The 14,800-nt window shown below is 43.2% G+C and overlaps 1 protein-coding gene across 1 annotated transcript in view; it reads left to right on the top strand.

Annotated features, from left to right (window-relative positions):
• Nucleotides 1-13,740, top strand: part of btbd3b (BTB (POZ) domain containing 3b) — a gene marked incomplete at its 5' end in the record, with an annotated part of 33,197 nt that extends 19,457 nt beyond the window's left edge. Inside the window, 2 exon segments of the mRNA XM_084321419.1 lie at nt 5,216-5,334; nt 11,031-13,740. Coding sequence (XP_084177545.1) covers nt 5,216-5,334; nt 11,031-12,063 — 1,152 coding nt within the window. The 3' untranslated portion in view covers nt 12,064-13,740.
• Between the last annotated feature and the right edge of the window lie 1,060 nt (nt 13,741-14,800).

Genomic DNA, 14,800 nt, shown 5'->3' with positions numbered 1-14,800 from the left:
AAGTAATGTGCTTGAAACCCCATAGAGGCTTTTGGGAAGTGTTGTCCAACACTCATCGAAAGCTATCGGTGTCCTCTACAAAATGGCAGCAAAAAATATTAAAATTCCCGACGTTCAAATGTTCCAAACTCGTCGTTGGCAATTAAAGAGTTAAGCAATGATTTAAAAGCTTCGACAGAGCAGGCGCCCCTAGGAATCAATAGAAGCCCCGCATTTTGTGAGCGCAGAGCACGAGTATCGTGAGATGAGATCCGATAGATAGAGCGGTGCGAGCCCATTTAAAATTTTGTAGGTGAGGAGTAGCACTTTAAAGTCAGATCTGGCTTGAATAGGAAGCCAGTGTAAGGAGGACAAAACTGGTGTGATGTGATCAAATGTTCAGGTTTTAGTTAGTATCCGTGCAGCCGCATTTTGCACAAGTTGAAGATTTTTGATGCTTGAATTAGGTAGGCCTGAAAAAAGAGCGTTACAGTAGTCTAGACGTGATGAGACATTTTACTGTATATGTGCTTTAAATGAGAGGAAGGAATCGAAAATGACTCAAAATCAAAGTTGAGGGAGATGTCCTCAAACAGGCCTCTGTGGTTTGGGGGGCCAACGACTAACATCTCAGTTTTATCTGCGTTAAGGAGTAGAAAGTTGTGCTATAGGCAAGCCTATAGAGATTTTGTAATTGGGAGGAATCGTTTGGCTTAATAGGTATGTATAATTGGGTGTCATCAGCGTAAAAATTTAAGTGAATGCCAAATCTTTGTTTTTTCTTGCTGCCGGTAGAACATCAAATTGGAAGAGCCGTCGTGTGTCCCGCTAACCCTTCGAGAAGCTTTGTGGTCCGGGCTTGAACTTTCCATAAATGTGTCTCCATCCAAAAGATCCAGCACTGAATATATCTTGTGATTATTATAAATTTGCAACAACGACAAAAAGTCAACAACTATTAGCGTTAGTTATTTCCTGGTTGGCATATATCCGGACGTGATGTCAAACGAATGCCACGCGCTCAGCCTAGTGTGACTTACGTACAGGGCTTGACATTGACACCTGCCCACCTGCCCAATGCGGGTAGAATTAATCATTGGCGGGTAAATGCGTCATTCTACCCGCCAACGGGGCGGGTGCCTTTTTTTCTATGAAAAAAATACATTGTAGTCTACAAAAGGCATCTGGAATAATTAAGTGAATCCAGGTGATACTATATAAACTACAACTCCCACGAGGACTGGGTGCGCACAGTGTGCTCATTCCATTGGCCCATCCACTTCGCCCGCCCCTATCGCGCACGTCGTGTTGCTTCCGTGACAGCTGAACGAACGCTGTTAATGTTAATAGCTCAACTACTGGTTAGTCCATAGTTTACTTTACAGACAGTTAGCTAACGTTACAATGTGGTGGAATATTGTGAAAAGACCGGGTGAACCAAACCATCGACAAACAGAAAAGAGAATGAGACCGAGACCGACTATTTGTGGATGTGCGAGTAAGTAAACAAACTAACATGTATTATGTAATGTGTATTACACGTGCCTCTTTCTTGGTTAAAAGCTGCTATATAATTGCAGTCTATTTACCATTCAGATCAAACATGGCTTGTTTCCTATAGCCATTCTATTCTACCAATACCATGTTCTATTCTTCTGTGTTCTGTTCTTCCATTTAATTCCATATGTTCTCTCTGACGTCCTCTCTCTCTCTCTCTCTCTCTCTCTCTCTCTCTCTCTCTCTCTCTCTCTCTCTCTCTCACACACACACACACACACACTGAATAGAGGACTAGACATCAAAGCAAATATTGGTAACAATATATCACAGTGCTCTACAATTTAATTAATTAAGTTTGTACTTAATTTTTGTAATTACATACTCATTGTTACACAGTGTACTTACCGCATTACACTTCCTTAACATTAACAATAACCCTAAGTATATTCCTAATCCTAACCCTGACCTTATTCCTAGGTATTGAGTCAATTCAATGCAGTAAGTACATTGAAACAAAGACTAAGTACAATACTTTTTATACTGTCATTACACAAATGGCTACACAGGAACAGAGAATGTAAAGTGTGACTCTCTGGGTGGGTGGGATGTTCGGGTGGGGACAGATGTTATTGGATTAGATGTTATTTTATCACACACCACACTACTGACACTTTTTGGGTGGGGGCACGAGTGCAGGGATTTTTGGCTGGTGAAAATGCTGAGTGGCTAGTGACTTTGGAAAACCACTAGCCACAGTGGCTAGTGAGCCAAAAAGTTAATGTCAAGCCCTGCTTACATATGACGAAAGCACATAAGGGCTTGCACTAAATCTAAAACAACCCATAGTATGCATTGGAGGTCGTGTAAATTATTATTATTATTTTTTAAGCTAACACACAAATGAACGAGGGGACTGCAGAGAGAAATCGCCCATGTGTCAGACAGTGGACAGTGGACTATGATATTCAGAGGCAGGATTTTTTTTGAATTCTTATTATATTTATCATACATCATCATTATTTTGTAAACATTACATTTTTTATAAAATCGCCTGTGGCAGGGAGGGCGACGCACAAATCGCCATAATCAGTCAGCCGCCCCTGCGCCAGACCAAGAAAAAACAAAGTAAACAATGTGCAATACAACGTACAATACAGCGCAGGGCTCTGGGTTGACTTCACTGGTTAGCTGGCTGTACAGAAACAATATTTACTCAAACCTGGGTGAGGGTAGTGATTGGTTTCACTTGCAAATGCATGTGAAATAATAGGTTGTTTGTGATGATTGATTCGTATTAGGGTGCAGCTTTTGTAAGATAAGGACATGATTTGCCACATAAGCATTGGACAGCCCGACGGCGGGCCGTCACACACTCGCGCACACTCGCGGCACTTTGCACACATCTGCCGCCTCCGGGCTGCATTTTTCGCCAATCATCCAATACACTGTTCGAAAGTTCAATTTGCCACCTTTCGATCGCCACCACACTCAACCAATTACGTGCTACGGGTCTCAGTTACCTGACATATACCCGGCGAGCATCATTTGACAGGCCACTCCATCAAATGACCACGTCCGGTAATGAACGGTCCTGAACTGACCAATCACCGCTGATGGTGAGAATGATTGATCACCATTGTAGCCAACGAGCAGCCGCTCCGAAAGAGATCCCACACGGGCGGGTGAGAGTGGGGGAAGGTCAGGCACGTGCACACATAGAGCCCAATTAATCTTTTCTTGTGTATGTGTTTTGCTTTATAATATAATATGCTTTGAAAAGTTGTTTCTACGTTAGTCTACTTCTCTATGACGTGTCGTACATTATAAGACAGAAGTCAGACTGCTGAATGACTGATCATTGAACTGTCCCCCTCATATACACCATGGCCCTATTCCCCGTACCTGGTTCAACTAAGTCGATCAAGATGTCATTATCCAGATTCAGTTAACCCGATGTTTGAAGCCGGGATTTTCCTGTTCCTCGAAGGTGGATTCAGTCTCGTTAACTCAAGCCAGACTTGCGACCCAGGATAAGTGCGCGTGCCCGCCTCAGCCGAGAAGGCAGCAAGTGTCGAGAGCAGAGATCCTGATTCTCTAGCGGCATTGATTGATTAATTGATTTAAAACTTTAGTAACATATTGCAGTACGGCTCAATCGCCTCGCCGACAAGTTAAATGCGTTATCTATAGGCTAATTTCAAGTCCCTCATTACCTCAATCAATCAGATTATATTTCTTTAAACTTGCCTGCTGGATTGAATAATCAAATGAGATCTTGCTAGCGAAAATAATTAGTAAAACTGTTATACAGAATAACGATACGGCTCCCTTACCCATTGATTGATGTATGGTCGATCTTTTACTTGTCTTCTCTGTGGTGTAACGGGTTCTTCTTTTGACTTTCACGCAGACGACCGGGGTTCGAGACCCAGTCGTCTCCTTCTTTTTGCAATATAGGAATAATTCAATTTGGTGCACGTTGAGAGCTATATAAAGAATGACATCCTCAATGCATGTAGATTTATAATATTTTGACTTAAAACTAGGCTACCTTTGCGTATAATCATTAATATTATATTCCAAAAAGTTATATTGGAAACACGGGGTTTCGAACACCGGTTGCCGGGTTGCCAGGCTTGAGCACTACCGCTACGCCACTGTGCCAGATGGGATAAATTCATTGTTTATACATTAATGAACGAGAGACCCGTGTTTAGAATATTCTTTATTTTGTTGTTGTTGCACCGAGCGAGCGCCACGGTATATAACGTGCATTATTTAGGACAAAGTGAATTTAGTATCAGCATTTTGGGTCTATTTTACATTTCAAAAGACCCCTCTGGAAGAATGGAGCACACAAACGTAATTCAGAATGGTATAACGCAGATCCTAGGCTGTGGGAATAATTTCAGGAAACGAGCTGTCACTTTCTTTGCGGGGGCGTGGCTTTGCTTGATCCGGCTAACTTGAACTTAAACTCTGCTTTCGACCAGGCTCAAACTTTTGGATCTGTTGTCATGGTGATTTGGAAAATCCAGGTACGGGGAATCGGAAAGTCCGGCTTAAGTCAGACTTACCCGAAAGTTATCCGGCTAACTCAGTTATCCAGGTACGGGGAACGGGGCCATGTACTTCACTTCATCTGGAATGTGATTATATGTCTATTTATGTCGACCTCATATGCACTATGAACTGTGATCAATATGCCACCACTCATCATGCACTTTATCAGTCCTGTTACGTGTTACAGTGTCGTGTTATACTACGGTCATGTGTTGAGCTCCTTTGTAATTTAGTTGTATATGACGTGCAATGACAAAATACATTCTATTCTATATGCTAGCCTACCCCCGATAATATGATTGCCTAAATTTTATGAATTAATTAATTACCGGAATACATATAAGTTACCGTGAATACCTATATGGTAACGGTATTCCTGGTAACCTCTCCTTTTCACAAGTAACCGGAATACATATCAATATCTAAAGTTACCGTGAATACCTATCAGGTAACGGGAATACCTATTTAGGTAACCAGGAATACCTATGCAAGGTATTCCTGGTACCTCAAGGTATTCTCGGTTACCCATAGGTTACGGGAATACCTTTCTCCAGTTACCGGGAATGCTTTACAGATATCTCTCTCTCTTTCTCTCTCTCTCTCTCTCTCTCTCTCTCTCTCTCTCTCTCTCTCTCTCTCTCTCTCTCTCTCTCTCTCTCACTCCTTCCACCAGTATGTCTTGGCTGTGGGAAGCCCGGTCTTCCATGCCATGTTTTATGGTGAACTGGCAGAAAACAAGGACGAAATTAGGATCCTGGATGTGGAAGCATTAGCATTCCTGGCCATGTTAAAGTAAGGTTTGTTCCCCTCTTTGCTTCCCACACGGTACTTGCCTTCAATGTTTTCAGGCACAAACATTTATATTCTTGCGTTGGGGTTCAGCAGCGATGGCATTGCTCCGGCATGTTCAAGGCCCACTTAAAATGAAAACAGTAGGCTATAGGTTTACATAAAAACTATAGTTACTACAGGAAAACGGGTGGCGAGATGACCAAGAGGCTGAGAGTCAGACCAGTAACCGGAATGTGTACCGCCAGACCGGCCCCAGGCATAGGCAAAATAGGCGGGGGCCTAGGGTGGTGTCAAATGGCCAAGGGGCACTTGGCACAAAAAAAAAAAACTGAGCACACATTAGGAACAAACACATAATTCAAATGTAACGTTAGCGCCCACCACATCAAGTACGTCTACACAACATATAAGAGTTGTAGGTCGGAAACAAAACAACCAACAAAAAATTTAAAAAATATATAAAAAACTCATACCTTAAAAGCGTGGGGCAGCACGAATAACTTGGCTCTGCAAATGTATCGTGCTTCCATTCAACAGACGGCAACAAACGTGAAGTCAAGTCTCACTCGCATGATTCCTCTACATACTCTGTCAATACCTGGCCAGGGTACTCCTGGGTCCTAGTGCCCCCCACTGTTACACTATATGTTATGCACATGTATTTTATATGTTAATAAAATTGCATTTATCTATAGTCCTAATTCTGTCACTGTTTGATGTCACAAAGAAGGGTGTATCCGAAAGCTGTCTACAACATTTGTAACGGGTGATGAAAAAGTAAACAAATAATTAACTGTATTAGACATTTGTTAATGTTGAATAGGCTTCACTTCAGATTAGGGCACACAATAGCATCTGCAAATGATTTATAGATGTTTTATGAATGTCTTAACAAATCATTTGTTAAACATGAAAAGACAATTCTGGTAATTGCTTCGTGTGTATTCATAAAAGTCCACAAATAAACAAACTATTAGACATTTGTTAACCCATTCAGTGCCAACCACGAGCATTAGTCGGGTTAACTCGCCATGCGTTGAGTGCCAAGACCCGAGAAAACCAGAGAAAACTCTGGTTTTAATCGTTATTTATTTTATTAGCAATATCCATACATTTTTCATCCATCCAGCCTGACGTTATCATTGGGAATGGGTCTGAGCTCAAAAAGGGCAAATACCGCCGCCTATCGTCTCCTGGATGGTATTGCACATCATTGGATTGGATTGGGTGGGACTGTGCATCAGAAAAAAACTCCGGTCCCGGGGTTTCCCTTCTCGGGCAAGCAGTAGCTGTTACCACATTCACTGGGGAGGCTCGGAGCAGCTTCGATTATGTGTTTTGGTGCTATAACGTTGGATCAATAAACACGATCAATATTTGGAATGGCGATCAGGAATTGGATTCATCTTTTTGCAGAACATCTTATGTGAGGTAAGGACTCTATTTTACCAGTCTTGGGTTAATCAGATGTTTTTTTCTCCGCCATCGCAGCGTGTGTGTGTGTGTGTGTGTGTAACGTTAGCGCTGACCACGGCATGGATAATCGATTTTTCAGCCAGTTTCTCTAGCGTGCATAAGTACACATACTATCGATAATCTAGCGTTTATTTGAAAACTATTCATAAATCAGCCAAAAAATTACGTGTTTTATGTATTCCACTAAAGAGCTATTATCGCGGAATTTCTCTGGAATTACTAGACATCTCCAAAACTATACTCGTATTCAAAACGGTATAAAACGGAAATGAACCAATGAAAAAAAACATCCGTTTCATACATGTTGACTGCAAGCAAGTCATTGATAAGCGAGGGGTGTTCTAGACCCATAGCCATAATTTAAGATATAGTTTAAGCATTCGCAAATTTCCCCGTCCTCCCATTGACTTCAGTGTGACACGCTAGCCCTAATATGGTCAAAGGGGCGTGGCTCTGAATGAGTTAATGATGAATAGGCTTCACTTTAGATTAGGGCACACAATAGCATCTGCAAATGATTTATAGATGTTTTATGAATGTCTTAACAAATCATTTGTTGAACATGAACAAATAAATGGAGGTACAGTATAGTTGTTTTTTCATATACATTTTTCAAAGCATCTACAAATGTGTTACTACACATTAAACAACATTATTTAATGATGAACAAATCAAGTACAAACAATGTTGATAATGAGTTATAAAGTCAAGTCAAGAGTTTTATTTGTCACGGCATACAAGCATACAGTGAATAAATAATGTAGTATCAGTATGGAGGTAGGTGAGTTCCAATTGTTGTAGGCAATCACAGAGACGGAGAAGGTATACTCTTGAACAGGTTCGACTTTAACAGTAAAGAACACAAAGAGTAATACTAGGATTCTATGCCAAAGGCAAGGGAACGAGAGAAATAGATAATGGAGCTTAGTGGTGGTCCAGAACTGGAACCGGCCGCGTTATCTCCGAACGCCTATAGTGAAGACCTGACGAATGACAAGCAGAGGAAAGGAATGTTACATAGCCACCAAATACCAACATTCCACACACACCCCTGTGACAGCCAATCAGAAGCCAACCCCTAAGTAACAGCACTAAATGACAGGGAAAAACAAGTGACAGCAATCAAGTGACAGATGACAGAGAAGGTGGGTGGTTCCCGACCGTAGTCAAGAACCAGAATCGTAACAATGTAGAACTAATTTGTAAATGTTATGCTGGTCCGGCCTTTGGCTTTATTCTTCATAAATGTTTGGGATTTCAGCACCCAGTGTCAGATACTGAGAGCGCGGTCTAACTTGACTTTGATACATAAATATAGTTATAAATGATTTAATAATAATTTACGAATGTATATAAATGGTTTGTTCATGATTAGTTCATTATCTACAAATACCTAGCATAAAGGTCTTATAACTGAGTGTTATTATAAAGTGTTACCGAAACGTTTTACCAAACCGCTCCTAATCACTCATTTCTCAAGACTTCAGGCTATGGACCCATGGTATTTTTTCAGCCTATCCAATTATTTTGGAAATACTACTTCTGGACTACTAACTACTACAGAAGAACGTGAGTAACACGTTTTTCTACAACTCAAGTTCAGACCTATGTTAGTCTATTTCATTAGCACTAAAAGTGAATTCTCTTTATTGTATCAGAAACTTCAGAATGTGATCTTTCAAAAGAGACCAGGCTCATGCATGAGCTATACGTTTTTTCTGCAAGCTGTTCTCACAGAAAGGGTATAACTTAATCAATGCAGGACAAAATTATTGGAAAAATTTCCACCAATTACTGAGAGCACACGAGAGGAATCCAGAACATACTAAACACATGAAATCATGGAAAGCGTTAGTCTCGCAAACTATCAATAGGATTGAGATGAGACTGATCAACACAGAAAGGAAGAGATGGCGTGAGGTGTTAACCATGGTTGGTAGGCATCATTCAGTCATTAGCTGAGAGAAACTTGAGCCTTAGGGGAACATCTGATATGCTCAACAAACCAGACAATGGCAACTTCCTTAAACAGGTGCAGCTAATGGCAATGTACGATCCTGTAATGAAAGACCACAAAAACCCTTCTTTACGCTGAACTAAATAATATACAATACTGTACTTATTGCTGTGCGCCCGTGCTTAAGATGGCCGCGGCGCTTTTCAGAATCTCGCCTAGAGCTGCTGAAATGCTAGGGCCGCCCCTGTGTACCGGTATAGGTGTATGTAGAAAGGCACATTTTTATTGCCTGGTGTAAAAAAATAATTTGATCCACCTTTTCTCCTTCTTTTTTAATTTCTTCTTCCATCCCAATTTCGTATTATCCAATTCTTCCCTCCCCTGTCTTGAACGTTGCTAGACTATGCCTCCCACTGGTCGGCTGTAGTGAGGATAGAAGCCTTGCATAACGTGTCCCCTCCGGTACACGAGGAAGCAGCCTGTCGCATATAGCCTGCCTCTAGTCTAAATGTCTATCTTTAGAGGATGACTTTGTAGCATGAATATTGTTTGGGATTCGGCAAGCACGCATTCGTTATTGAAAGTGAAACACAGACAACATAGGCTACTGAACAGTGAACACTGTTTATTGACGCTAGCAGTGAGGTACAACGTGAGGCTCACTCGAGGTAGACGGTGGACAGGTCTGTTGAGGAGCTGAGGCGCACGCCTCTCTCCCCTTCCCGTCGACCAAGAGTGAATACCTGTAGTCCCCAGGGCTCTGTCCCGACCGCGTGTATGCTTTCCGCAACGCAGTTGTGTTTCCGCATTCCCGTTTTGCGCTCTGATTTGCGCTCTGGCCCCCGAGTGACGCGTGAACAGCTGTTTCCGCGCTACACGACTGCCGTCCTGTTCACCACCCACTTCAATGACAGAGCTCTCATATTTGCGAATGCATAAACTATATCTTAAATTATGGCTATGTGTCTAATATGGCCGTCGCTTATCAATGACTTTTTGCAGTCAACATTGCTGTTTAACTTGTCCGTGTCCAGTCCTTTCGATTAGCCCCACCGTTCATTGTAAACAATGATGCATGTAATTATATTAACGTTACTGTGCACTTTGTTGTAGCCACCGGTTAATTCGCGATTTTTTATTGGTTTGTCATGACAAACCAATTACATAATCCAACATATGTGTAAAGAAACAACATATTCCAGTTAACGGTATATTTTTTTAATGATTCGTTATGTATAAATTGCGTTAAGCGGAGCTTAGTACTCCTGCCTGGCTGAGGGGCTTGTCGCGGCTCATGCGCATGCGCACGCTCAGCCAATCAGAGCAACACGGAAACACAACTGCGTTGTGGAAAGCATACACGCGTCCCCCCCCGAAAGGATGGGTGAGCCGCGGCCGGGGAAGACCGGGCGAGCCCGACTTAACGAGGGGAGAGGCGGGGGGGATTCGAAGTCTCCCCTCTGGTCGTGCGCCGTTCACTCGGTGTCGCGGGCAGGGGTGGTAGCGCCCGGCGGTTACCCCCCCGACCCTTTCTTATTATTATTATAAAAAAACAGCGGTGATGCGGTATTCAGCTTAACTCTGCGGTGGGCGTGATGTAACAGTGATACCACGGTAATGCGGTAACCGCGGCAGCTCTACCCTGTATTGATTACGGTGGCCTCAATGACATCACAGTAAAGAACCGGTATCCCCTTCCCCTCATCTCCTCCAGGGTGCTCCCATCTTCATCAAGCTCAACCTCCACAATGCTTAGCATCTGCACATCAGAGAGGGAGATGAGTGGAAAACTTCTTTCAATACCCCCAGTGGTCATTATGAATATCTGGTAATGCCTTTTGGACTCACCAATGCTCCTGCTGTGTCAACGATGTGCTCTGTGTCATGCTCAACCAGGCTGTGTTTGTTTATCTGGATGATATTTACTGTACATTCTTTCCAAGTCCCAGCAAGAGCAGCACGTGAAGCAAATTCTCCAGTATGTCAGTGTTCGTACGTCTGTTTGTTAGTCAGTTAGTATGTTCTGTCTCTACCACCACTACTAGTATTTCTACCTGCTTGTCTTCAGTTCAAGTAGCCAGTAAGCTCTCCCTGTCTCTTGACCTGTATCCTGCCTACCTGTCCTTAAATATTAAATATACCCACTGTACTAGTGTATATACTAGTGTACAATTACTGTATATAAATACTGCAGTATTGGTCTATAAAGTATATTGAAACTTGATACAAAAGAGCTAAACAAGGTGCATTTCTGTCTCACCAGGTACATCTACTGTGATGAGATTGACTTGAGTGCTGACACAGTATTGGCCACCCTCTATGCTGCCAAGAAGTACATCGTCCCTCATCTGGTGCGTGCTTGTGTCAACTTCCTGGAGACCAGCCTCAGTGCCAAGAACGCCTGCGTGCTGCTCTCCCAGAGCTGCCTGTTCGAGGAGCCGGAGCTGACCCAGCGCTGCTGGGAGGTGATCGACGTGCAGGCCGAGCTAGCGTTACGCTCCGAGGGCTTCTGCAACATCGACGCACGGACCCTGGAGAGCATCCTGCAGCGGGAGACGCTCAGCGCTAAAGAGATAGTGGTGTTCGAGGCGGCGCTGAGCTGGGCCGAGGCCGAGTGCCAGAGACGGGAGCTTGCCGCGTCGTTCGACAACAAGCGCAAGGTCCTGGGGAACGCCGTGTACCTGATCCGCATCCCCACCATGCCTCTGGGTGACTTCGCCAACGGAGCGGCCCAATCAGGAGTGCTGACACTCAACGAGACCAACGACATCTTCCTGTGGTACACAGCGGCCAGGAAGCCGGAGCTGCAGTTCGTCAGTCAGCCCAGGAAGGGTTTGACACCCCAGCACTGTCACAGGTTCCAGTCCTGTGCTTACCGGGGTAACCAGTGGCGTTACCGCGGCCGCTGTGACAGCATACAGTTCTCTGTGGATAAGAGGGTGTTCATAGCCGGCTTCGGCCTTTACGGATCTAATTGTGGGTCGGCGGAGTACAGCGCCAAGATCGAGCTCAAAAATCAAGGGGTGGTTCTGGGACAAAACGCCATCAAGTACTTCTCCGACGGCTCCAGCAACACCTTCCCCGTGTGGTTCGAGTATCCGGTTCAGATTGAGCCTGAGATCTTCTACACGGCCAGCGCCATTCTGGATGGGAATGAGCTGAGCTACTTTGGACAGGAGGGCATGACGGAAGTGCAGTGTGGGAACGTGACGTTCCAGTTCCAGTGCTCCTCGGACAGCACCAACGGCACCGGGGTGCAGGGGGGACAGATCCCCGAGCTCGTCTTCTACGCTTGAGACAAAGATAATTTCAGATAAAACGTCTAACTGTGTAAATATATACAGTATTGTCAAAAAGGCTCTGAATTCGAAAAATCTATGAAGTCTTCTGTGCTGTGGAGTGCAGTAAGATAGTCAGTTTGTGTAGGCCTATAGTTAGGCTCAAGATAAATTGCACTGGATATATATGTATGGATATATGTAAATTCTGAAATGAAATGTACATAAAGCCACATTTGTGGTAACGTCAGAAGGTATATAACAAAGATGGTGTTTATTATTTCTATTCTTGCATATTCTATACTATTCTAGGATTTAGCACTTCATGAATCACTCCCTACATTAGAATTTAATTGAAAAATTGTCTGTGGTTTAATAACCAATCACAATTCTCAAGCCACAATTAGTAACATAATTCTAGCGTGTAATACTGCATTAGGCATTTTGTAGTGGAGTGGTTGCAGTTGAGTCTCCAGTTTCACGATTGGTTGGATATATGGGCATGTTCAATCTGCACCAGTGTTTAAGGTTAGGTTAAACAAATGGGTAGAAAATGAGAGGCACTTCACCGAAAAACATCTGATTTATTTTGCACATAATCTCACATACATCCCAAGGCTTTAAATTGTTTTGCACACATTAATTTAGTTTGACAGTTATTGAAAGTTAGTTATTGAGAGTTAATTTGTTTGAATATCTACTCCCATGATGTCATCAGAGGACTCTGTATCATTGTGTTGCGTTAATTACAGCTCAATGAAATTATGTAGATGATTGATGATTGTGTGTCCTCTGATGACATCATGGGAGGAGATATTCAAACTCATTCACTTTCAATAACTGGCAAACTAAATTAATGAGTGCAAAACCGTTTAGAGCCTTAGGATATGTGTGAGATTATGTGTAAAATAAATCTGTGTTGTTTTTCGGTGAAGAAATATTGTGTGTATTGTACCCATTCTGCAATCTGTTAATAACATTTTCAATCAATCAACCAATCAATCAAGTGCCCCTTTAAGTTTAAGCAAGTAATCTTTTAAACTAAATGTCAGAACTGCTGAACACTCCCACCCAATGTGACTAAATGAACATCAGCACTTACAGAAGCATACATATCATGTCAGATTGCACTGCTGTTGGTTATTTTCTTTTTTTTATCCACTTTTTCTCCCATTTTCTATTTTTCTCCCATCCCAATTTCGTATCATCCAATTCAACCCTCCCCTGTCTCGAACGTTGTTTCTTGCCTCCCACAAGCCGGCTGCAATGTGGACTAAGTCATACATAGCACGAGTCCCCTCCGATACTCGAGGTAACAGCAGTCGCATCTTTTCACCTGCGCGGCGCGATCTTTCAGCGTCAGGGGTCTGCGCTTTGGAGGGGCGCCGCCCCCATCGCTTCCTGATTCTACTGTGCAGGCGCACCAACCGACCTGTAGGAGTCGCTGTCCACAACGCCCGATCCCCACCCATCAGTTTTCCACCCCCTAATACTGCCAATGTGTATTAGTACGGACGACCAGCTAAACTGAAAGCAATGTGGAGCGCTGGGCTCAAACAGGCGAACCCAGCGTCTCCAGTATTCGTGGTGAGCGCCTTGCCCACTGCACCACGTAGCCGCCCTCACTGCTGTTGGTTTTTGTAATTTAATTTGTATTGTTGTTTATTCTTAATAAAGCAGCTTTTCTTCTTGCTACTTATTTGTGTTTCCTACTATAGTATAACTGAAGAAAGACAAAGACGAAAATGTCATTTTGACTTCTCAGAGGAGTGATGTTCTCAAATTGGATTAAAGACTGAACCTTGGGAGTGTTGTATACAATAAAACTCAAAAACAACATGACATACTTCATCTGAAATTCCATCGTGTCCCTTTGATAGTGAATTACATGTACATTCGAGACCATAATCACTCCTGAGAGTGTGTATACAGAGGCTAGTTGATTACCGGGACAGTCAATAATGCAGAGACTGAGTTTAACAGAACCAGTGAGCATGACGCCCCTGATGAATTGGCCTCAATATGTTGTAGTAACGGGTGCGTCGGTGCGATTCTCCATGATTGCGGCGCTGATGTTGTGAGCAGGATCATTAATTGCACTGGAGGTGGCCGGGGAGCGCGGGGTGCCAGTGGAGTCAGCAGCGGCAGCCGGTTTTTCACACTCCCTTCCCACCCTGCCGACACAGCTGATCTACGGCATCAAGGATTACAGTTAATTCGGTTGGCATCAGGGATTAGACAAGAAACAAAACAGAGAACAGCATATCACCAGGCCGCGTTACATCTAACAAACTTTGCTCTTGTCAGTGAAGTGAAGAGAAACTAGAACGTAAACACTGCGTTGGTACTTTCGGTGTATAGTGTTCCGCTATATTACAGATTAGATTATATTAGATTCACATGTATTGTTATTATTGTAACGTTTTGAGGTTTCAAACGTTATTGACGACTCTCGTGGCCTCTTTCGACCCACCGCAGATATCCATGCTGATGCGCCTAGCTAGCCGCTAACTGCAGCTAAGTTAGGCTACGCTAAGCTAGCACACCTCCGTCGAACTTACTTCGACACAGAGTGAAACATCCTCTCCTTTCTCTCTCACCACTTTACTTCTGACAACAGTGTAACGTTTTGAGGTTTCAAACGTTATTGACGACTCTCGAGGCAGATGCTATTTCTCAGTCTTTGTTTATTCAACAGTTCTCAGTTACAGGCTGCAGTGCACGAGTGACTCATCCCCAGTGATGGGCAGTAGCT

The sequence above is a fragment of the Notolepis coatsorum genome, assembly GCF_963971535.1.
Source record: "Notolepis coatsorum genome assembly, chromosome: 9".
Classification (NCBI taxonomy): Eukaryota; Metazoa; Chordata; class Actinopteri; order Aulopiformes; family Paralepididae; genus Notolepis; species Notolepis coatsorum.
The sequence above is the reverse complement of the archived record's forward strand: the minus strand, read 5'-3'. Positions and strand labels throughout refer to the sequence as shown.